Source organism: Platichthys flesus, chromosome 15, assembly GCF_949316205.1.
Source record: "Platichthys flesus chromosome 15, fPlaFle2.1, whole genome shotgun sequence".
Lineage (NCBI taxonomy): Eukaryota > Metazoa > Chordata > Actinopteri > Pleuronectiformes > Pleuronectidae > Platichthys > Platichthys flesus.
The window spans coordinates 2,137,172-2,162,182 of record NC_084959.1 but is presented as its reverse complement, the minus strand read 5'-3'; the positions used below and the strand labels follow the sequence as shown (position 1 = coordinate 2,162,182).

At 43.6% G+C, this 25,011-nt stretch overlaps 1 protein-coding gene across 2 annotated transcripts; it reads right to left on the bottom strand.

The window, feature by feature from the left end:
• Positions 1-1,186: 1,186 nt before the first annotated feature.
• pof1b (POF1B actin binding protein) lies at positions 1,187-24,854 on the bottom strand. 2 transcript variants are annotated; one of them, XM_062405887.1, is made up of 13 exons: positions 23,927-24,854; positions 20,835-20,909; positions 9,722-9,993; positions 9,168-9,201; positions 8,806-8,886; positions 8,165-8,257; positions 6,951-7,064; positions 6,463-6,615; positions 6,201-6,320; positions 5,657-5,788; positions 5,197-5,267; positions 4,774-4,894; positions 1,187-4,023 (listed from the first exon to the last, which is right to left on the bottom strand). In XM_062405887.1, the coding sequence occupies exons 1-13, from the start codon at positions 24,398-24,400 to the stop codon at positions 4,003-4,005; spliced, it is 1,761 nt and encodes a 586-aa protein (XP_062261871.1). In that variant the 5' UTR covers positions 24,401-24,854; the 3' UTR covers positions 1,187-4,002. The 2 variants fall into 2 exon arrangements, with proteins under 2 accessions (XP_062261871.1, XP_062261872.1); XM_062405888.1 differs by having other exon boundaries at positions 1,187-3,978.
• Positions 24,855-25,011: the final 157 nt, after the last annotated feature.

Below are 25,011 nucleotides of genomic sequence, written 5' to 3'. Positions count from 1 at the left end.
CATGTGATGCTCTGTACTTTCTGTGATACTCTGCGATACTCTGTACTTCATGTGATGCTCTGTACCTTGTGCGATGCTCTGTATTTTCTGTGTTACTCAGTACTACCTGTGATGCTCTGTACTTCATGTGATGCTCTGTACCTTGTGCGATGCTCTGTATTTTCTGTGTTACTCAGTACTACCTGTGATGCTCTGTACTTCATGTGATGCTCTGTACCTTGTGCGATGCTCTGTATTTTCTGTGTTACTCAGTACTACCTGTGATGCTCAGCACTTCCTGTGATGCTCTGTACTTTATGTGATGCTCTGTACTTCATGTGATGCTCTGTAACTTGTGCGATGCTCTGTGTTTTCTGTGATGCTCTGTATTACTCAGTACTTTCTGTGATGCTCTGTACTTCATGTGATGCTCAGTATTACTCAGTACTTCCTGTGATGCTCTGTACTTTCTGTGATGCTCTGTACTTCATGTGATGCTCTGTAACTTGTGCGATGCTCTGTGTTTTCTGTGATGCTCTGTATTACTCAGTACTTTCTGTGATGCTCTGTACTTCATGTGATGCTCAGTATTACTCAGTACTACCTGTGATGCTCAGCACTTCCTGTGATGCTCTGTACTTTATGTGATGCTCTGTACTTTGTGATGCTCTGTACTTCTTGTGATGCTGTGTAACTTGTGCGATGCTCTGTGTTTTCTGTGATGCTCTGTATTACTCAGTACTTTCTGTGATGCTCTGTATTACTCAGTACTTCCTGTGATGCTCTGTACTTTATGTGATGCTCTGTACTTCATGTGCGACCATGTGTGCAGAGAGCAGTAGCTGAAGTGAACATGGTTAATGAGCAGCCCAGTGAGCCAAGCCCTACAGAGCAGAGATGACCTCATTCTGTGTCTCTGCTCCATCAGCTCCACTCATTGACCCCAAGCCGGGAGCGAGACGGAGGCCACTGGCTCCCTCTGCTGGACATGTCGACACCTACAACCTCACCCTGGAACTGAGGACATGAAACTCCTGCAGCCGACATTTAAAGGACAGGAGACAAAAAGTAGTAGTTTCATTTTGAAAATCATGTTTAAACATTTTAACATGACTCTTATCTCTTTGTAATGTATCACTAACTGCTCTGATTTAACTCACCTTGATTGGTAAGATTTGCGGAAAAGTAGATGTGATAACAACACACATGAAGTTTCCAGTATATTTTATTAAAACGTTTAAAACAGAGTTTGTTAACATTTTAAGTTATTTCTTCCCTAATCTGATGCTTAAAAACGGCAAAACTAAAGAAACAGATCACAAGTCGGTGCATGTTGAGCTGCAGGAGAGACGATGACAATGATTTTTAATAAAGAGGATGCAGAGTGAAGCAAGTACAGATGTTTGTGTTTGTGAAGTAAAAATGGACGACAAAACATCTGCATCGCCCCCCAGTGGCGGGTAGCAGTATAGGTCATAAACCATGTCAGTAGATGGGACAAAGAACAGATAGTCTTAAGTTTCTCAAAGATGGGTTTGGTTTGAATTGGTTATTTCATGATATAAAAACTGTGTGAAATGTCAAGACTGATTGATTGACAGCTGAGGCTGACTTATGACGTCATAGAAAAAAAAAATGGTGTCACCTGTATCCCAGATGTTTTGGCTTGATTTCTGAACAGTGGGACGGAGGGGAGACGTGTCGTCCATCTTTATTGACAGTCTATGGTGTGTGTGTGTGTGTGTGTTTGGTTTCACCACAATCCCACTGTTGTATTCCGAACCAGTTACAAATATTTACATCTACTGCTGGTAAAAAATATAATGTACATATAGTTTTAATCTATTACAACATATTAACTACTTCATGGTGTAAATAATGAGGATGAAACCAGTTCAGGAGACAAGTGGAATGTGTTCAAAAAGTCAAAGAGTTATTTTAAGCTTCGTGGAGCAACGATAAGGCCTCAGTGTAAAGTTATAAAAAGTAAACTTCAGCTGCTGCAGCAACTGAGAGGAGCGCCCCCTGGTGGACACAAAGCCTTCAACATGCTTCCTTATGTGAACAGAGACAGGACAACTCAGGAAGAGAGAGACTCACTATACAACATCAAATTGTGCTATAAAATTTTCTTCCACCATCATAACCCCCAATTAAATCATGCTCCAGTTCCACACGTCCAGCTCGTAACCCCCCCCCCCCCCCCCCACTGCGATGCACGACACCCATGTGAGTCGAGAGCGTCCTCTCATGGATGTGAGACATGGCGCAGCTCCTCAGAAGTACATGTGACTGACACGCTCGCATGCACCTCGGAGTCCATCAACATGTACAAACCACAAAGTAAAAGAATCAAACAACAACATAAATGACAGAAATCAACGTTATAAACCATTTAGCACAAAGCAAAAGCAGAGGAAACAACCCGATGGGAACATTTTCACCTGTTCCTCAGAGCACACAGCAGGAGGGCTGCTCTTCTGAGGAGAACATTCACTGAGCGAGCCCTTCTCAAACAAACATAAACTTCTACTATATAAATATTTACATGCAGAGTCGAGATCATAGCGACGCGTCCACTTCCTGGTCCCCGGGGCTGACGTGGCTGTGGTGGCTCTGGGGAAGATTTCATGCTACATGGCACCAGTACCTGCACCAGTACCAGACTCGGCTCGACGTGCGGTAGCAACAACTGGGAGTTGAGACGCTTCGGTAACATTTGGTTCCACAGAAGTTTATCGTCCTCATATTGACTCGATATATTGAGTGAATTGATTTTGTAGATTCTGTTCATATTGCTCAAAATTAGATACTAAGAAACCTGAGGATTTTGTATTAATTCCAGAAATCAGGCTGTTATTGTTTGATATGTTTAATGAAGGACAGCAGGAAAAAGTATTTGAGCAGCGTTATAAAACCAGGGTTTGTGAAATCAAGTGATGTTGGTCATCTGTCAAACTGTGAAATCTGAAATATCGCTGCACTTCAGAGAGTAAGCTCATGTTAGATCATGTTATCATTGTCAAAGTGCAACTATTAAATATGATGCATATCCATATTTTCCTTTACAAGATCTTTCTGGAGCCGTTTCCTTCACAAATATATTTACCTACAAGACTCAGACTATTGAACGTGCAGGATTTTACAGGATCATAATGAAAACTTGGACGAGAGGAGTCGAACATGTCTGTGAAACCAAACGCACCCCGAACTGACTCTTAATAACTCCACACCCGAGAAGGGAAGAGACAAATAATTCACACAACAATATATCACAACACAATCATCTGCGACTTTTACTCTCTGCCACTTTGTGTTTACTTTGAATCTCAGTTGTTAATGTAGGAAATAAAAATTAAAACAAGAAATATCAGTTTTGTTTAGAAACGTATCACAGATGATTGTCTTTTAATATATCACAGAATCAACTGTCCAGTGATTCAATCAAAAGAAACATGTCTCGGTTCCCGACCCGGCCGCAGAGCTGTGAGGTTTTAGAGAGATTAAATATGAAACAAATGATCATACTTATATTTCAGGTCGTTAGTTTAGGAGCCAATCAAAAGCCAGTTTGAGACATTTGTTGAGATGTTTTTGACCTTGAAACCTTTATTTCTCAAATTAGATTAACTGTTATTTAAAAGAATAAATCAAACAGATTATTTCTCGTCCAGTTCCCAGTTGTACCACAGCCTCCTGAATCCATCACACAACCAACTGGCTGCAGGAGAGTCTGACAACATTCGATCTTTATGTCTTACTTTATTTTTTCCCCTTTTTATATATATTATATTTTTTTAAAAGCCCAAACGACAAAGAATCTGAATCAATGATCCCGTATGTAAAAGGAGGGGAGACGGGGATTTGAACCACCACCAACCCGTGGAGCCCTGAGGATGAGGGAGAGGAGACGAGGGGGGGAGGGGGGGCACACATGCAGAGGGGGAGGGAGGGAGGGGGGGGGGGGGGGCAGGACGTCTTCTTGTCGTTCAATCATTCCTGTCGGAGAGAAGCAGTGTGTCTTTAAGGTGAAGTAATGATTTCCTGTTCCGAAATAAACAGAACACAGATACAGCTGTTATGTTTTCAGTCAGGTTCAAAAACAGAAGAAGAAGAAGTTGTGTGTGGACATGAGACAAAGACAGTTTCCACCTGACAACACACAAACGGGTTTTTATGCTTTTAGCAGTTAAAAGTTAAAGTTTCTGAACTTACCTGCAATGTCTGAATTTAACGGTTAGAGTCTGAACCCTCTGGGGTCCAAGAGCAATTTTTACATCTTCTTAAATGTGTCCTTCACAGGCACTTACCCTAATTTTGACCTAGAGCCTCGTGTAAAGAGATACTTTGGTTCTAAAGATAAAAGTATGAAACAGATTTTATCTATTGTGAAATTACACTTTGGTTGATTTGTTTTTTAATGGGTTTAAATGTCTCAGGCTCCCTCGTTCAGAGAGAAGAGGCCCAGGCTGCAGTTCCTTTATTATTCATTTTACACAGAACTTTCCACTCTTCAAAGTGTAAAGTTTAAATTTAAATAATGTCCGACAGGTAAAAGAAACTGTAAAAAAGTTCAGATAAATTATGAGACATTTATTAAGTTTTCAAACCTTTGTGTTCTCAGTCGAGATCCAGAATTATTTTATTACTTTTTTTTAACTCTGTGTTATTTCCTATTTGATCATCTCCTGTTCAAATGTATCATGCTCCTCCTCCTCCTCTTCCTCCTCCTCCTCCTCCTCCTGCTCCTCCACCTCCTCCCCCTGCTCCTCCTCCTCCTCCTCCTGTGTTTACCTGTTTGATAATCTCTCCAGTTCTCTCGATTGTGATGGTCTTGTCCTCTTTGATGTTGGAGGAAGAACTCGAAATGTAGTCGTCGCCGAGCAGACCGAGGATGGGGTACTGGTTCCGGTATCTACACACACACACACACATACACGTACACGCACATGCACACGCACACGCACACGCACACACACACACACACACACACACACACTGTTTTATAATATATTGCATTTGTTGTGTTGTTGCTAGTTTTAGTTTTTTGTATAAAAGACAAAGAAATGCAGCTGCAGTTAGAACACCTAATTACTGGAACTAATAATAATTAACTAATAAAAAATATCTGTTGATTATTGTTTTTCGACCGGTAGACTGATGATGTGTAGAAGATGACACCTGGTGGGATGACTGACAGGTGCCGCGCTGACGTACCTCTTGGTGATGGTGGTCTTGGTGACATTCTTGGAGCTGTCGTTCTTTTCCCTCATCAGCCTCTTGATCTCCTGAGGGACGCAAGAGGTCAAAGGTCAGAACATCAGAAGTTTGTTCACACTTATGAATTATGAATTAATGTGTTTGATTCACAATTTGAGACTATTATTGAGCCTTTTTTGTGAAATAAACCAAAAATAAACCTGAAACTTCAGGTCAGCTTCTCTTTCCAGTTTTTTTGGGCCTCGCTTGTTTTTAAAAAATCACTTTAAATGTAAAGTTGTTGTCTCCAGTCGTCCGTTTGTGTGAGAGACCACAGAACGTGTGTGTGTTTGTGTGTGTGTGTGTGTGTGTGTGTGTGTGTGTGTCTCCAGCTGCTGAGACCAGAACATTCCTCAGGTTCTTCACGTTTTGCGCATTTTAAAAACCTAAAGGTGTGTGGGGCGTGTTGGGTTCAGACCTCCTCCTGCCGGGTGATGGTGGTCTGCCGCTGCTCCAACATGGCCACCAGCTCCGAGATCTTCAGGTGGAGGCTCTTGTCAGAAGACGACTTCTCCGTGGTCGTCTCCGTCTGGATCCGTGTGATCTGGGTCTGGAGGCAGAACGCAGACGAGACCAGGAAGGTTTCAGAAAATATGCAAGTGAGAAATATTTGAGCTTTTCAGCTGAAATCCTGTTTTCCTGCCAAAACGAAGCTACATGCTAACGCTAGCAGGCTGACATCGCATCCATCATGTTAGCATGCTAACGTTTGCTAGTAAGTACTGAAGATATTAAAGTACAGCTGAGATCGATGGGAACTAAGTATCTTGCCAAGGACACTTCGGCATGCAGATGGGAGAGTGGGGTTTGAACGGGCAACCTTCTTATTGAAGAACCACCACTCTAACCACTAGGCCACACCACGCCTTGATGAATTGATGTATGGATATATGGACGGATAGATAGATAGATGAATGGATGGACGGATGGACGGATGGATGGATGGCTAGATGAATTCTCACCCTGAGCCTGGATATCTCGGAGTCTTTCTCTTGTCTCATGGCGCTCAGCTGATCTTTGTACTGGCGGGACAGCTCCTCCGTCTTGATGTGCAGGGTGGTGCTGCTGCCCTGACCCGCCAGCTGGAGGACGGGAAGAGAACAAGACAGAAAATCGTTAAATGGACGACGTTGCTTTGGCTTGATCCTCACCTCTCATCAGACTCGACTAACACTGTAACTAGCAACCAGCTGTTTTTCTCCCGCCCCCTCGCCCGAGTGTTACCTTGGTTCGCAGCATCTCGTTCTCTTTCTCCAGCGCCCTCATCCGTCCCTCCAGCTCCTTGAACTGGAAGTCGCGGCTGGAGTCGGTGTTTCTGCTGCTCGCCAGCTGGCTCTCCAGGGAGCGCTGGGAGGTGCTGGTTTCCTTCAGGGACAGCTGGGGGGAGGGGGGGGGTACACACAGGGAGTCAGAGAGCTCACTTCAAAAAGCAGCTTACAACACGTGTGAGATCAATATTAAAATAACTGATGGGAACAATCTGCTGTTAGTTGTTATAAACCTGAATTTATCCTTTAATAAGCAGATTCTGATATTTAGACTAAAGCATCAGGATCTTTAACAACAATCCACGAGTCACTGAAACTTCACTTTGACCCAAAAACTCCCTCATCTTTCTGTCTACTTGTCAATATACTTCATAAATAGTGCAGCTACAGCCACATTCCACACACAGACACACACTCAGAGAATAGCCAGGTGTGTGTTTGTACCTGCAGCTGCCTGTTGTTCTCCCGGACCGCCTCCAGGAGGACGTCATACTGCTTGGCCTGGTCTGCTTTGAAGCTCAGATCTCGCTCCAGTGATTCCTTCTCCATCTCCAGACGCTGCAGCAACACAACACAGTTTGTGTTCATGAGCCTCATCTGTATTTGTTTCATTTGATCTGATCGGCCGATTGTGTCTCTTCATGAGTGTTATCGCACGATCGGAGAAACTCCCTCACATCAACAGAAGCAGTTATAACATCTGGCCTGATGCCGGCACGTCGCTGCTGTAATAGAAATCATTTTATTGTCTCACATGTAATGTGATGTGCAGGCTGCAGGGACACGCTGTCACCAACAGCTGCAAACATCTGGATCTGTCTGCACACGTTTGTATCGATGTAACCTGAACGTCCTCACGGATCACTTTCACTGGTGAACCTGTTTTCTATCTAAAACACTGTCGCTGTTCAAAGTGTCTCTCCTGTATTTGTGCAGAAAAATGTAACATAGATCCTTCAGAATAAGAATGAAAGTCCCTCTGAAAGTTTTCTGATATGCACTGGACTCTCGAGATCTTCCAGTTGCTGGAGTTGGTGAGAAGACAGCTGTTCCTGCAGCCCCCCCCGAGTAACATGTCAGAGTGAGTCCATGTGAGGAGACAGCAGGACAATGTGTGGAAGCTTCCCAGTGAGCGAGTGGACGTGTGGACGAGGTTTCTAACACGTGTTTGACAGACGTGAAACTGGAAGAACACAAACATCTCAGGATGAAGAAGAGGAGCCGGACACGTAGAAGTTGAAGACGTCAACTTGGAAACACGAGGAGATTCCAGAGCTTCTGGTGATGAGATGTAAACTAATGAAAGTATTTTGCTTAAAGCACTTTTGGTTTTACTTCTTAAAATTTTGAATGAAGGACTTTTACTTATAGCCGATACTTATATACAAGTATTTTTTGTTGTTTTATCACTTTTACTTGAGTAAAGGTCGTAATCTTCAAACCAACTATATAATAAGTAAAAAGAACGTTTGGTCATGTCTTTGCTCTTGTAATGATTTCTCTCAACATGTAACGGACGCTCTGATTGGATGATGCTGGCACATGTGTCATGATGGTGTTTACATGTCATTCACACGTCTCAGCTCTGAACTGGACGTTGACGTGTTTGAATCTGATTCGTCTTCACGTGAAGTCGGGTTCTGTTCTGTTGATCTTACCCGCAGGTCCTCGGACATGTGGAGGAGCTCCTCCCTCAGACTGCTGAAGGTGGAGAGCAGCAGGCGCATGCTCTTATCTGCAGTGAGACGAGTCTGACACACAAAGAGGACACACACACAGAGGACACACAAGGTAATGAAGTAAACACGCCTCTGTGATAAATATGAAGCTTTAGGGTTTTATAGTAATTAATAAACTTAACGTTTAGCAGTTTATAATGAGTGAAGAGGAAAATCAGCTATTATTTGTCATTACGTGCAAATAGAAGTTGAAATCACTAACAAATACACAAACAACACTGTGATAATGTGTTTGTAACAACAAAAAACATAATTTAAATACAACGCAGCTCAAAAATAGTTTAAAAAAACACAGATTGACTGATAAAGAAAAACATAATACAAGTTTTAAAATGTATTAATCGTTAATTAACAGTCTAAGCTTGTGTTTGTGGAAGATGTGTAAAGTAAAAACACAGTTGGATTTTAAGAGAATCGCCTCAACTAAATGGTGAAAGTGCAAATCGACAACAACAGCAGCATGAACTCAGATTAATATGATGATAAATATGTATGAATACAGACTCTCTCTTTGTTAGAGATTTAAAATAAGTGAGATTTCATTGTAATGTGTGTCTCACCTGCAGCAGGTAACGGATCTGCTGCTTGGTCAGTTCAGTGCCTCCTTTGGGAATCAAGGCCTCCACCTCCTCCTTCTCCACCTGAACACACACACACACACACAAACACACACACACAAGATTTGAAGGAAACAAAGGAACAAACACTCAAAGAAAAGAATCATCAGCAGGTGTTAATGTGAAAGTGACGAATCAAACGACTCGAACAGATGTGAGGAACTTTCTACACATTCAGCTTCAGAGTGAGGACAGTTGATTTCCCCCCCGCACCTCTGACTGTGTCTTCCTGCTTCTTATCTATTATATTTCATGTTCAGGTCCTAGGTTGAGAATCAGTCATCGGACGTGTGTTTGTCTCTCACCTTGTAGTCGTTGCTGGGATCCAGCTGATGTTTACTGTAACACACACACACACACACACAGGAAACACAGACAATGAGGACGTGGGCATGACTGCAGTGTGTGTGTGTGTGTGTGTGTGTGTGTGTTTGCTGAGTGATTTAGAGCCTCATGTGTTTAGTCGCTGACAGAGAGGTGAAAGGTGGGAGGAGAATAAAGTTTTCATGGGGAGGGTAAACACTCAATCAGCTGGGGAGACAAAACAAAGACAGCTCATTGGCTGCCTCACACCACCTGACCTACATGTCTGTGACCATGAGTCGAGGGAGAGTTACACTGACGTCTGTCTGTGGCACGTTGAGAACTGCAGGGTTGTTCTGAGAGAGCAGATCTGTACTGAGGTTTATACTTTAACCCACCACATCAAAGTAAGAATTAAAATCAGTTAATCTGGATCCACTCCAAACATCATGAATTCATTGACCACAGATTTTCCCATGAAGATATGACGTTAGTACTTTAATCATAGCTCTAGCATCTGGTTTCTTTAAGGTTTCTTTAAGGTTGCCACACTCACTGTCCACGGATCTTGGACACGTGCTCCGAGATGCAGGAGTGGATGTCACAGTTCTTCCTGTAGACGTCGGCCAGCAGCTCTCCGAAGTAGCGCGTGTCCATCTTGGTCGGCTGGGGCACCTCCCTCAGCTCGCTCCTCACCTCCGTCCTGGAGATCCTCTCTATGGCCGGCGGCGGCTTCTGTGTTATGACGTTGATGATCTCCACCTCCTCCACCTCCACCTCCTCTTCTTCCTCTTCTTCTTCCTCCTCCTCTTCCTCCTCCTCCTCCTCCTGGAAGAAAAAAGGCAGAAAACAGATTTTTACTTACGTTCAAGTGCATTAACAATAATCCGACTGCAGATCAGGGCAATTGGAATAAATGTTCTCTTTTTTGTTTGTGTTTGTATAAATGTAAAATTAAACTCAAGGAACTTAGAAATAAACAGTCCCTAAAACTGAAGCCTGATCATCGTGACCGCCCCCTGGTGGCTGGCTGCAGGATAGCTCATAAGAACCAGACAAGGACAAGTCAAATGAATGTTTCCCAAAGATGGTTTTCAGTCATTTGAGGTCCCACTGATGTTTGTTCAAGTGTTTATGCTTCTGATCATTTTGGGTTTGATTCGTTATTTGAAGATTTACAAACGTGGTGAAACCTCATGATTGACAGCTGACTCTGACTCGTGATTGGTCGGGCGTGCGGACTGGGAAATCCTTCTTTCTTTGAGGATCTGGTTCCAGGAATCTTCCTCACACTACAGATCCTCTAACACGCTCAATAGAACCTGAACCACACAGAAGGTCCCGGGGTTTCCACCTGCCTCAGTTTACACACTTCACCTGCAGATGATCGGAGCCCAACACGCCCCTCGGCTGCTCTTATCAGCGAGTAGCAACAGAGTCGAGTCAAACATTCACTGAAGCAAACACTCACACAGTTGCATAACCTGTTATCTGCTGTTTTGTGATCTGGGCTCTGTGTGTGTGTGTGTGTGTGTGTGTACTCTTCACACAGAGAACACCTTCACTCTCTGCACACACCTGTCTGTCAAACTCTGACACACATGACAGGTCAACACCAACAGACCTATTTTTGTCTTTTCTTGTTTGAAGCTGCAGTTTTTGGTCACGTGTTGCACTTTAGGATGAAGCTGGTTGTTAAGAACCTTTATTATAAATCATTCCTCATCAGTTCCACCCTCCAGACTTCAACCACCTGTAGCAACACGACCACCTTGTGTCTCTGTGCTCAGGTTCTATCTGTTGTTGAAGGAAATCCCCGGTGGGATTAAGTTCTATAAAGAGTAATGAGAAGTGTGTCAGTAGTTTTCTGTGAGAGAGACAGGTTGGCTGGGTTTGTTGATTCAGGGGTTTGGTCTGATTCAACCTGCTGCGTGTTCAACACATGAATCCGTGGGTGCAGCAGCTGCAGTTGTATCGAGGAGGCGCTCGGCCCGAGCAGGACTGGACCTGTCCCCGTCCTGTCCCTCTGCTTGATGTCTTATATGTGAAGAGCTGCTGGACGAGTTTGTGTGTAATGATTTACTAATCGGTTGTTGTGAGTCACTGATGAGAGACATCGATGTTTCTAACAGAAAGTTACTATCTTCAATACACCGCCTCTCTCACTGCTACACAAGCTGGACCTGTCACGACAAAACTAAACAATCTTCACTGAGTTTGTGTCACACTCCCGATTACAGACAAAAACCAGCTCAGAAAATGTGAGCGACGCCAAACATAACACAATATCACTTCAAGCGTTTTGTCTGAACCTGTCCACAATTTACAACACAACTACTTGCTAACTGCTTTTAGATCAGCTCAAAGCTCAGGTTCACTCCTTTAGACACAATCCAGGATTCAATCACACAGAGACAAAGAGACAAAGACACAGAGACACAGATACACAGAGAAACAGAGACAGAGAGAAGCAGAGACACAGAGAAACAGAGAAACAGAGAAACAGAGTAACAGAGACGCAGAGACACAGAGACGCAGAGACACAGATACACAGATGGGAAATATTTCATTTGGATTCATGTCTTGTAGAAAACTGGGTGTGCACATTCCACAGGAGCCAGAATTCCACATCCAGAGAAGTTCTCACTTTGGTGCTACTGGAGAAGCCTCAGGACCCTGCAGCGTTTCAATATACTTAGTTTGTCTGAAGATTCTCAGATGAAATCATAAATTTCAGTCTTAAAGGCCTCAGGTTCAATGCTCTACACCTGAAGTCCAAACTACTCGGTTTGAGCCTCTTAAACTCAGAAATGTTTGGAAACGTGCACTGAACTCTTTGGGACGTGCATGCTTGACAAATATCTCCTGGTGAAAAAGCGACGTCACACTGATGAGGATGTAAAGAGAGCTGGTGGTGATAAGAGCTGTCGCCGGTGTCTGAGTGAAAATCAAAAACATCAGGTGATCTCCTATTACATCACTTCCTGTCTTCTGCTGCCCCCGGCTGCTCCTCCTCTCGCCTGAAGAATGCAGAGCATTTGTTGCATTCCCTCTGTTGTGTTGTGTATGTGTGAAAAGCAAACACTCTAAACAATTCTCCGGCTTTACCTGCAGGTCATGTCTGAAAAAAGCTTATGTCAGATTTGAAAAACCTTCCCTCAACACTTTGAGGCTGCTCAACAACTGTTATCGCTTTCTTTAAAGATGTGTCACCAACACTCAGTTCCTCATCTCCTGTGGTTCACATTGTTTGTGACACCCTGGCCCTTAATGCTTCCTCATGCAGCCGCACCAATGGAAGAAAGACTAAACCATTACCTCATCGCTACCAGGAAACACTGGCACAGGGGCAGCATTGTCCACCAGAGAGAAAGAGACTCCAAAGAATTAAACAGGAAGCGAAACAAGAAGGCCTGAAAGCTCACAGATTAAACCAGAGAATAAAAAAACAGGCCGGTAGGAATTTGATTCCTGCTGGGAACCTGTTTTTTGACTTTGGGCCCAGGAGGAAAAAAGAAGCTCAGGTAACGTGTCAATTCCAATCCGCTGTTTTACATGTGTGAGAGAAACCTGACTACACACAGTCTGGAGCGTGGCCGTGAAATCACCACAACAACAAATGATTAACAGTGAATAAAGGTGCATATTTAAAACGGGAATAACCCGTGAGGTTATATTTACTTGAGTCAAAAACTCAAAGTGCACGTTTGAGGCCAAAATCAAACGATTGAAATTCAAATGATGCAGAGGAGACGGAGAGACACGCGGGACAAGAAGCGTCCATGTGTGGTCACATGGAGGTGGGTGTGGTCACATGGAGGTGGGTGTGTCCCAGCGCAGAGGGGCTGTGGCTGTTACCGCAACATTCCGCTCATTCCTGCAGAGAATGGGAGAGCGGGAGTGACAGACAGACGTGAAGCAGCCCAGAGAACAGAGATCACTGACAACCGGCTGGGTCACGTTCACTGTGTCTGTCACGATTTCAAACTGCGACACTTTGCAGGAACAACTTCTACACGTATTATCTATGACAAGACTTTGGAAAATAAACGAAATCCGCCTGTTTCTTGAGATTGTAATATTTGTTTCCTTTGAATTAGTCGACAACAACAATGGTGAATTTGTGAGGTCCCGCTCCAGCAGCTTATCACATCCTCCTCAAACTCTCAAAGTTTGTCATGAACAAATTCCCCTTGTGTCCTAAAAGTGACTCATATCTTTTCCTTCCTTCCTCATTTCATGAATGGATCTGTGAACATGTTAATATTCACTCACTGTGACTGAATGAGCCCCTCCCACGAGGCAGGATTGGCTTATTTGGTTCATATTTTTTACTTTTTACTGTAGTTAAGGTTGAAATACTCATAATTTCACTCAAAATATGACGTATTAAATAAAAAGGCACAAGGAGGAATGCATTCACTTTTATTTTGGACACACCTTGTCCCCACTGACATCAGACTGCACCTGGAACCCCCCAGGTTTATCTCCATCCAGCCTTTCTCCCTACGATATTAAAATAAGCTGCCCACACTTTAAACAATAAAATCTGATTCAACATATTTACCTGTCTGCAACACTCACGCAACTATAAAGTGGATTGTCGTGGGTTCAGGGTGAGGAGGAGCAACTGGGCTTATAGAGGGGCCAACGTGCACATGTATCCAGAGCAGCACATGTATCCAGAGCAGCACATGTATCCAGAGCAGCACATGTATCCAGAGCAGCACTCGCTCAGAGGTCCGGTCGCTGACTCAGCTCTTTTCTGTTTCTGAGACGTCCTCGTCCTGGTTAGAGAATTTGCTGACTCGTCGCTTTGAGGACACTGAACCTGCTTCTGTGGTGACCAGGGTTTGAGTTGGTCTCTGTGTTTACGGTGTGAGAACAAAATATGTGACTCATATTAAAGAGTTTAATTATTAATTATTAGGGTTTAATATGCGGCTGACCTGCAGACAGACGCTAGATTCCAGGGAGCGACTGCAGCGCTGAGCTCGTACTGAGGTGAAGAATGTGAGGGAGGATGACAACGACCTCATGGTGAGAGGGGAGCACAGTGTGTGTGTGTGGGGGGGGGGGGGGGGGGGGACTTTAGGGTTCATGTAACAGTTGGTTTGAAGGAGAAGCAGCATTTAGTCGAGATGGTTCAGGTTAGAGTTCAGGACCAGGTTCACTTCCTTTCATTTGACTTTTGACATTTGACTCAAAGTCGGTTAATAAACCTGCTTTTACAAGCAAGTGTCTGTTTATGGAGAAAAAAGGGAAAGATAAAGCTTTCACTAGATTTAATTACCAAAAATTTGACTCCCTGAAAACTACTTCCTCTAATACCTGAAAAAACTCAACTGCATTTTAAAAAACGGGCTGAAATGGCTGATTTCATGTTGGCAGAGAAAATAAATCATTTTCAGAATCTAAGCTTTGCAGGTCAGATGAGTTCAGACCCGACCAGCGATCAACAGGTCGTTATCAGGTTTATTCATCTGGTTCAACCGACAACAACAAATCCCAACAAATATAAAAATGAGGTGATCACAAGTTCACGGCTCCGAGTGCGTCAGTTCACACCCGGCGTTAGAATGTGTCTCGAGTGACCAGGTGTGAACGCATCTCACTTCCATGCAACTTCATCATCATCATCATCCTCATTGTTTGCAAAGACCAAAATTGTTGTTGTTGTTAGCTGGTGAGACTATGGTGGGTTGATTATGATGTCAGTGTACGTGTGTGTGTGTGTGTGTGTGTGTGTGTGTGTGTGTGTTGTTGTCGGTCATTGAGCCAGGCTCTCAGGGCTCAGGTGACCCTAGTTGCTACTGGAGAGAGAGAGGAGAGTCATTGGACCTCACACAGGCTCTTTGTGTGTGTCCCTCTGAGTGAGCTCTGCAGAATATCTCTTTGTGTGTGATTCACTCTGTGTCGCTGCAGTGAAAACATTCCACTTTTAGGTCACTCTTCTGTGAACATGTGCTACTTGTACTTTTCTTTTATTAAACAAAGAAATTAGTTTAAAGAACAAGGAGAAAGAATTCAGCACCTGATCTTAGACATGTTGGAAACAAGCAAAGAGTTGAAATAACTTCAACAATTGTCAAATTCAACTTAGAAATTGTGTTGATTTATCTTGATAACTTTTTTTCTTAAATTTTCTAGGGAACAAAATTGAAAAAAACAGGAAAGAAAAATGAAAATAATACCACAAATAACAACACACAGACACACTCACTCGGCTACACTACGCAAACACAAAAACACAAATCGTTCCCGCCTTTATTGAAATGCATCTGCAGATTCAAAGCAGCCAGTTGGAGTTCAGACCTGCTCCTCCGCCTCTGAGCTAAGTCACATTGTAAGCATCCCGTCTTTTCACCGTTCACACGATGTGTCGACCAAGGCGAGCATCAAAACCACAAACCGCCAGCAGATGATTACACAACAGCAGAAATCCTTCTGCAAACAAAAGGGATCAACCCTCTCAGCGATCAAGTTGTAAGTCAATGAAAGAAGAGAATCGGAAATATCGGTGATTCATTTTGCACGTGAACAAATTGAGACACTGGCTCTAATGGAGCCGAAGCAGGTGATGTTATATCACAGATGTTATATCACAGACGTCACCAAAGCAGCAGTGAGGATCTGTGGTGTGTGTCGGGGGCAGCAGGGTTAATGTGATCAGTAAATCAGTGAGTTGTCCGCCTACTGTAATCTATAATATTTAGAATGAGCCTGTTTTAACGTTCTGTCATATTGACTTGTTGTTTGGTTTGTGTATTTTATTTGACTTTTATTTTGGCAGCCGTCTGTTCTCTCCTTGCTCTTTAAATCATGTGATCTAGAGCAGCATCAAATTCTGAATGTGCAGAGAACAAATATCTAACTCCAGATAAAGAAGGGAACTTTAACAACACCTGATTAACACACATCAGCAGGAACACAACTTGTATTCTTGATATTTAAATGCACAAACAGGGAAATGATGCCCGACCTGAAGCTGCTCCTCATAGTGAACATTAACAACCGGCCGGCCCGTCCCGGGTTCTCACCACAACACAACGCCCTCCGTCAGCGTCCTGTCATTCACTGAGAATACCTCACATTCCCTGCAGTGGTGACAAAAGCCTCGTGAAGCAGCTGATCTCAGACAAAAAGAGAAACGCTTTCAAAAGGAACAACGCTTCAGGTCCAATCGTAAATTACAGATCATTACATTCACACAATCCTTGAATCTGCCTCTAAGGTGCAGACGCTGAGAAGACGACAGATTTGATCTTCACGGGGGGAAAACATGTCCGTCAACAATCCTCTATTATCGCACGTGAACCTCAACCCGCTCGACAGACACCTCACAGCATCACTCAGCTCGTCTGGCTCTCTTCACAGGGCTTTTGACTTTGACCCCCACTGAGCTGAAGTGTTTACAGTGTGGAGACGTCTGATGGTTTATGTCTCAGGCTGCAGATGTTTAAAGATGAGAAGTGAAGTGTGGAGAAGTCACAGATCAACACAAACTTCACTAAAGCTCAAACATCAACTGAAACAAAGCTGCTGAACCTGCCGCCGATGAACAAACACACAAACTAAACAAGAGAGAGAGAAGTTCTGCTCCGTTCTCTGTCATTTGTCTTTTAACAGGATTATGCAAAAAATGACTGTTCCAATCTTTTGGGTTAGAATCTATTTTGGCTGTTTTACATTCAATCCATATTTCACTGTGTGAAATTCACATTTTCCAGTGCAGATGATGAACCGGCAGACAGATCCAGATGTGGCTGTGGCCTGTACAGACGTGTGAACACCAGCAAACAGCTGGAGGGCACCGATTGGTTGAATGTGAGGGTGTGGCTTTTTTTAGTTGGGTCAATTCAGTTTCTCAAACTAGTTGTTTTTCACTTTATTTCATTGAACCTTCAATTGTTGTAAATTACGTGTGTTGATTTCATCATCAGAGTTTCCTGACTATGTAAAATGAACATTTCAACATTTAGAATTTGAATTGATACTTGATAACGTCCAGATGTTTGTAGGTTGGTTTTTATGAGCGTCTTCTACAGGTAGATTGAAAACTGAGTCTCCTGATACTTTTAAACCTCCAAGGATTTTTCGACCTGTTCCCATGCGCACACACACACACACACACGCACACAAACACACACACACACACAGGTATATTTTTAGAGCCTCACTCCTCCTTATGCAAGGTTCTCTTTTCATTATAAACACATGTTGTAAGAAGACGAGAAAGTCGAGAACATCCCGTTTCCAAAAATATTAAATCCGTCGACTTTAGGAACGGCAGCACTGATCCTTCAGAGAAGCTTCTTATGGAGTCAGAAATAAGTGAATGATCATTTATAAATATCACATGGAGTTGCACGTCTCTTCCTTTCATCCCTGTAGGAACATCGAGAGGCGTGGTCAACGAGTTTCCCTAATCACCGGCTTTTAAATCTGACTCGTCCTCAGTGGAGATTAACGGGGCCTTTTGGCAGATGATCCGTCTGATATCTGCACAAACGATTTCTCTGGAGTTTGTGCTCCAGACGAAACCCAAGGAGGAGATCACAGGACTAGACCCCACATCGTTCAAGGAGGAAGTAGATAAACACAAAGAGGATAGACCACCTATGAGATGAGTTTGGATTCAACCCTAAATCTCCGCCTGATCTTTATCTGCTCCTCACTCCTATTTACTCTGATCTGTAACGGACGTTTGTACCGAGAGAGTCGTTGAAACATGTTTTGATTGTTTTTAAAATGACCTCATTGACGAAACTAGTATCACCAGCCTGCAGCTCCACGCCTCCACCCACCAGGGCAGTTTCAGTCTCCAACGGGTATTTTCCCCCAGACTCCTCGTGACCTTTGACCTCTGAGATCAGCTCAGCTTTGAGTCCAATTGACAACAGCTCAAAAATGTCCCTAAAGTCAGACTTGAGACATCATGTCCACGAAGCAGACAGGGATTTGTGTTCCACCGTGACCTTCGACCTTTGACCTATGACCAACCAAATCTAAGTGAGTCCAACTCAACCTTCGTACCAAATTTGAAGAAATTCCCTCAAGGTGTTTTTGAGGAAAGACATAATCAAGACATCCGAACGTCAGGCCTCGAGTCAGGATTCCTCCTGAGCACCTTCCATTGGAGGTTCACTGGGTGTACGCCCCCAGCTGGGAGGAGACACTGGGGTAGACCCAGACCCGCTGGAGGGGCTACAGATCCCATTGGGCCTGGGAACACCTCCCCAGACAGGAGCTGGTAGAGGAGCGTGTGGGATGCCCCACCTCCGGGACCCGAGCCCGAATGAGTGGAGGACAAAGGATGGAATTTAATGACATAAATAATAATCTGACAACTAAAACATTTAAAGTAATTAATTAAAATAATTGCAATTTCCAGCATTGCAAGTGACAAGTTGGGACAAACACTCAAGTTATTTCGACACCTGTGTTTAGTGACAGGACGTTTATCACCTCTTCAGAAGATAAGAGCGTGAACACCCAGCTCTGATTTCCCTGGCTGGTTCCTGCCAAGACAAACGGCATCAAAGCGCCATTACAGCCGCGATGAACCCGAGGACCCGCCCTGTTTAGACAACAGTCGTATACATGACGCTGCAGGTTCCAAAGAAGAGGAATGCACCCGCCCACCGGGGCGAAGGCCTGTGGGAAGTGGCCCGCACACACCCCGGGTTCTCCACACGCCCTGAGCGGCTCGCCGGCACCGTGACAGTTGAAGCTCCTGTGATCAGGAACAAAGTGCTGTTGTAACACTGCGAATGTGGAGGCAGGGTGTAGCTCCCTGTGTGTGTGTGTGTGTGTGAGTCTGTTTGAACTGAGATTTTCAAAAAAAGAAAAAGACACAAAATGAAGTGATTACTTTGAATTGACGTGTTTAGGTTTCTGCTGACTGCTCAGAACCGACAGAAGGATTCTCTTCTTTCTTTTCGTTTTTCACTTTAAAGAATCACTCTGCATTTCAAATCATAGGTCACAGGGAGATGACCTCACAGGCTGAGATCAGAGAGGGGAACAAACCTCAGCTCCTGTTAATCGGCACATCAAAACATACCAGTATAAAATTACATACTAGAGTTAAAAAACTGCAGCCCTTTCTGACGCCTGGAGCACAAAGTTTAATTTCACACCAGGCTCATCGGACCTGAATTCAGTGCATTGCTGTTGTCACTGTTATTTCTCAGGTGCCTCATCAGGACAGTTGAATGCAGCAGCAGAGGCTGGTGCAGAGCGTTGGAACATTCTGCAGGAGCACCTGGTTCCATCAGAGAAACAGGAGACGACACTCTGACTGGTTTATGAGCACGTTACGCCCAAACGCAGCTGGGACTTCAATGCAAACCTTTTGATCCATGCGCCGGGTGACACTGCTTTAATTTATGTCTTTTCAATTAACAAAACATTTGGGCACCGATTCAATAAACTTGTCTTTATGAGCTCAGGTCATTAAAATTAGGCTCAAAGACTTTCAGACTGAATAGGGACGACTTTTATGTTAAATATTAAAGATTAGAAACATCTATGTAAAATACTGAGCGGGATCTTGAAACTTTTAAGTAACAAATACTGAAAACTTGTCAAGTAATGAAAGTAACAGCTGCACGTCTCATCGAATTCATATTCAGGAAGTTACTTATGATTTAATCTGATCTTAATATAAACAATTTACCATTTTGCGAACCAGCCTGAAGACTTTTTTAGTTCTTTAAAGCACTTTCACAAGATTTGGGATTTTACTTTTTGTATAATTTTGCTTTGCTTTTGCTCTTTGATGTTTTGTCTACTTGTTTTTATTTGTCCTCTTTGTAATAGTTGTTTTGAAAAAGTGCTATATAAATAAAGTTAGTATTATCACTATAATTATTAGTGCTAGAAGTATTAGTATTGTTATCATATATTGCAAATAATCTATGACTAAACACACACATACATACATTAAAAATATAATCCCTTAATATGTGTTATCTATATTTTCTGTAAAAATCGACATTTAAAAAAATATACAACTTTTCAACTAAATGTAAAAGTGTAACATACATGAAGAAATAATTTTATGCCTCTATATTCTGTGGACATATTAATGATGTGACTCGAGTCTCCTGCCTGCACATCTGTCTATATATCACATCTGTCCATATCCGTCTCACCTTAGTTCTAAAGGTAATGGAGGAGGCGTTCCTCTGCTGAGTTCAGGAGTTGAACTCTGCACGTTTTCACGCATTAAATTGTTTTTCCTCTTCCATGATCTGTCGCTCCCGCGTCTCACTCTCTCTTATCAGTTTGACTGACGTCTCCGTGAGTTGGATCAACTTTAAACTTGCTGCGACAAGTTACAGACTCGTTTCTCTAGACCTGTTCTAGAGGCCATGGACTTAATTTGCATGTCAGTGGAGTATATACTTACAGTCGTGACTTTTGTGTTGTTGACATTGGATAATTGGCTTTTTAAGCTCAAACACAAACACTGAACTATTCTCAAGCACGGCAAGATACTGCTGCTGTTGCTCCAGTAGAGAAAGACACATATTTGTGTGTTTGCCAGATGTCAAAACGCTTGAATTTGTAGTGTGTGTCTGTTTGTGTGTGTGTGTGTGTGTGTGTGTGTGTGTGTGTGTGTGTGTGTGTGTGTGTGTGTGTGTGTGTGTGTGTGTCCTTGCCTCCTCAGCGCTCGGCTCAGGGCTCTTGACAGGACTGGACGACAGGCTGTACATCGACGACTTCCCGCTGATGCTCTGAAACCACGGACAAATGGACGGAGAGAAAATTAGGATTTAAACAGAAAAACAAATAAATAAAACTGTTAAATATCGTGGATCTAGGATTTGTAGTTTTGTGCATTTTGATTGGATTTAAGCGACTTTTGGGCCCGGAGCTCTACTGAGTGACATTCTGGTTTCCTGGTAAAGTTAATGGGATGGAACTGCAACTTGGGCAGGTCTTGACCTGGTCCTTGATCTGATCTTTCCAAGCTGACTTGTACTTTTCTTGGATAACTTGAGATTTGACTTGTTTCGGATGATTTGAGACTTTCAACCACTTGTCCCTGACTCTCCCTCATGTTGTCCCGACTTGTGTCGCAGCCTCAGAAGTTTCTCTACCAGTTCCTCCTCTGCTCAACATCAGCTGTTTCTAACTCTCAATAAAACTGTTCAGTATATGAAGTATGAGTTCTTAAAAAGCCTTTGTGAACCACGTCTGGTGTGAGTGTTGTATCGAGCTCTGACGCTGATCTGTTCAAACTACACTGAATCATTTTCTAACTCCAGATATCTGTGTGTGTCTGTCTGTGACTCACATGCCTGTGTGTGTTGTTAAGCACCCAAGAAAGTGCACTTTTGAATTTGGTGCAATTTGGACATGTGATACATTCAATATTAATAAACTTTGTAAAACAGGCGACCGATCTGACAGTTACAGACCTCACCACAGACCGAGCAATGTGCTAATTACAAACAGGCAGGTTTAGAATCCACATTGCACAAAATTAAAGTTTGTGTTGTTTCTCAACCTCAATTACCGATCGGTATGTAGATACTGAACTGAAAACAAGGGAGCCCATGACCATGAAGTATTCTTGCAGGACTTAATATACTATCTGTGAGACAATGAACCGAAGACACCAGGAGGACTGGGTGTCCCCGCCCCTCCAGGCTGGACTCTGTCTGAGTATCAAGAGCCGTCTGACCTCTGCTCGCTGCAGTGTAATTCAGCAGAGATAATCCATCCAGGTGCAGGAATGTGTTTGTCTTCAAATGTGAGGGTGTGCCACCGCGGCCCAGTCAGAGCGGGCGTGGCACCGCGTCTCCGTCAAACACTTCACTCCCACAGAGAACTCTCAAACTGCAGAGTTCACTCGATTCAGTAAATCATCCGCGAGAAAAGCTTGAGAGGCAGTTTTTATAATCTGCTGCGCTCGGTAGAAGACTGAGTTTTTATCAAATGAGGATCTGAGGAAACTTGTTTATTGTTTATGTTTTTATCTGGTGAGTCTGAAGCAGGTGCAGAACAAGACTGATGAAAACTGATCAGTGAAAGTGGAAGAAGGAGCCGAGGCTGAAAGCTCAGGAACAGGTTGAAGGAGCTGCAGCACAGATTGTGTTGGTGGTTGTGACCGAACGCCACACATCACATCTCGGTGGTGACACAGCGTCTGGTGATCGGTCGGGTGGTAAAACACAGGAGCAGAGAACCAGAGCAGAGAACCAGAGCAGAGAACCAGAGCTCGTAGAGACAGGAAGTGAAGAAGAGTTTATTTAAATAAACGACAACAGTTTCAGGACTGATACTCTCAGAAGAATAAAGAAGGAGAGGGAACTCCTCCTCCCATTTTCTACTCTCTGTTGCATCAGTGTTTTATTGTGCTTAATCTAGGGCTGGGCAACCACTACTATCACTAATCATCGTGATGTAACTCTAATCCTTAGCACGACTCCAATATAGTGACATATTGCTTATAATACAGAGTTACAACACATAATTGATCGAGGTAAAAACTACAAACTTCACTCAGGGGCAGAAATCTGTATTTAAACGTTGCAGTAATAATAAAGAGACATCTCTCGTGGTAATCATTGATATGGAATGTGAATTAACCTATAACCTTTTGTTGATATCGTCCTGTTCTAGTTCAAACTGAGCTGCTCTGCAACAACAAAGAGAAACTCAGGGTGAAATAAGCAGTTTCACCTAAAATGAGAAGAATCTGACCAAAGACGTCCGACACGATTCTTTCTCCACACATCGTTAAACTTTGCATTTCTCAATGTTCATAAACCGGCTGCCTGGTAAGAGAGGGACTGGTTTAAGAACAACAGACACTACTGATGTTACTGTGGCTCCACTGGTTTCATTCTGCACTCGACTGCACTTCTCTTACAACTCAAACTGGTTCTGACTGACGAGCCCCTGCTCTACAGGAGGGTGTGTCCCAGTTCACTGGCTGAGGCTGGCGCTCACACACAGAAGCTGCAGATGTGGGCAGATGGTGACGTTTACATTGAGACCACCACTGAAGGAAATCCAAAAGGGAATCGTGGAGAGCTGCTCACATTCAACTCTGAACTCCAGAGACTAAATCTGATATTATAAGATGCTTCTGAATCCACGTTGAGGCCGTTTACACACGAGGGAACAAGGAAACTGAACAATAAGACTGAAACTCTAATACTGAGATGTAAACCAACACAAATATGATAAACCTACACTACAAGCAATCTTTGAATTTATAGTTTCTCATTCATAACAGACGTTTTTCCACTTTAACCATGTTTCAGCCCAAATTGACTCAATTATCTGCAAATATCTGTGTTTCTTTCACTTAATTTAACTATTTTTAGTCACTTTGCCTCATGTTTTGCTCTAAATCAATCAGTAATACTTTGATTATTGATCCCAGTGGGAAGAGGGTTTAGAGGATTACAAGAAATATATAAATATTGATAAAACATAGACCAACGCAAACATATGTATGTGCATTACGAGTCTATTTTTCTGTCAATAGATTGTGTATTTATTTTTTGGGTCTATGGTGGAAAACCAAATGACATTAATAATGTAGTCTATGACATGGTAATAAACAGACATTCGTTAATATATTCTCTTAATTCTGTCTGTTGTTATTCATGATCACTTTATGAGGTAATTTGACTCGTGTCACATTCTGCAGATATTATAATAATAGCAGTGTTGTGTGTGGTTGTGTGTGGTTGTGTGCGGTTGTGTGTGGTTGTGTGTGGAGCTCGGGCCTCACCTCCATGGTCTGCTGCTGCAGGTACAGGTCGGACTCCTGGCTGCTGACGCTCAGCAGCTTCTGCTGGCGGGGCAGGGTCTGCAGGTACATGGGGGACACGCACCGCACCACCTGCTGCATCATGGGCTGCACCATGGGCTGCATTATGGGCTGCATCATGGGCTGCATCACCTGCTGCGGCATCATCACGAAGTTCTGGTGGTGCTGCTGCATGCCCTGCTGCACCGGCACCAGGTACCGCACCGTCTCGTAGGGGAAGTCGTTCTGCGGGGACACGGACCCGGAGGAGATCAGGGTGCCGGTCACCTGCTGCTGCGGGGCCACGTTCACGGTTCGGTAGGAGGTGGTGGACACCTGCTCCTGCGGGGCCACGTTCACGGTCCGGTAGGAGGTGGTGGTCACCTCCTCCTGCGGGGCCACGTTCACGGTCCGGTAGGAGGTGCTGGTCGTCTTCTGGCTGGTCCGGAGAGACATGGTGGTCGATGGGAGGATCAGACCCGACGCGACGGGGACAAGAACACCAGCAGCAGGAAGTTTATCCGGAAGTTCAAATGGAGGTATTCCTCCTCCACAGGTTCCCCGGGATGAGTCGCAGTTTCAGCGGAGAGGTGAGGTGAACCGCCCCGGGCTTCACTTCCTCCTCTGGCGGGTAAACGGGAGAAGAAAGTCCGGTTAGAGGAGTCCGGTTAGAGGAGTACGTCCATTGAAAGTTCAGCCTGAACTGCGGAGGGAGGTGTCTGCTGCTCGGTTTGCATATAACACAGAGCTCCGGTGAGGAGGTGGAGGCTGGAGGGAGGGACCAGGGCTGAGGGAGGAGGAGGACCCGGGAGTGACGGAGGAGGAGGACCCGGAGGGAGGGATGGGTGGATAGAAAGATAGGGACAGGTAGATTTTACTTTTGTAGTGCTTTCTCTTATATAAACTTATATTGAAGTACATTTAAATGTGTTTTTGTATTTACTTTTATTAAATCTATTATATAAGTAGATTTACTAAAATTATACATATATATATACATATATATAGTAAAATAGATGAACAAATACACACTGGAGATAGAGGTATAAGAACTAGTATATGTGATA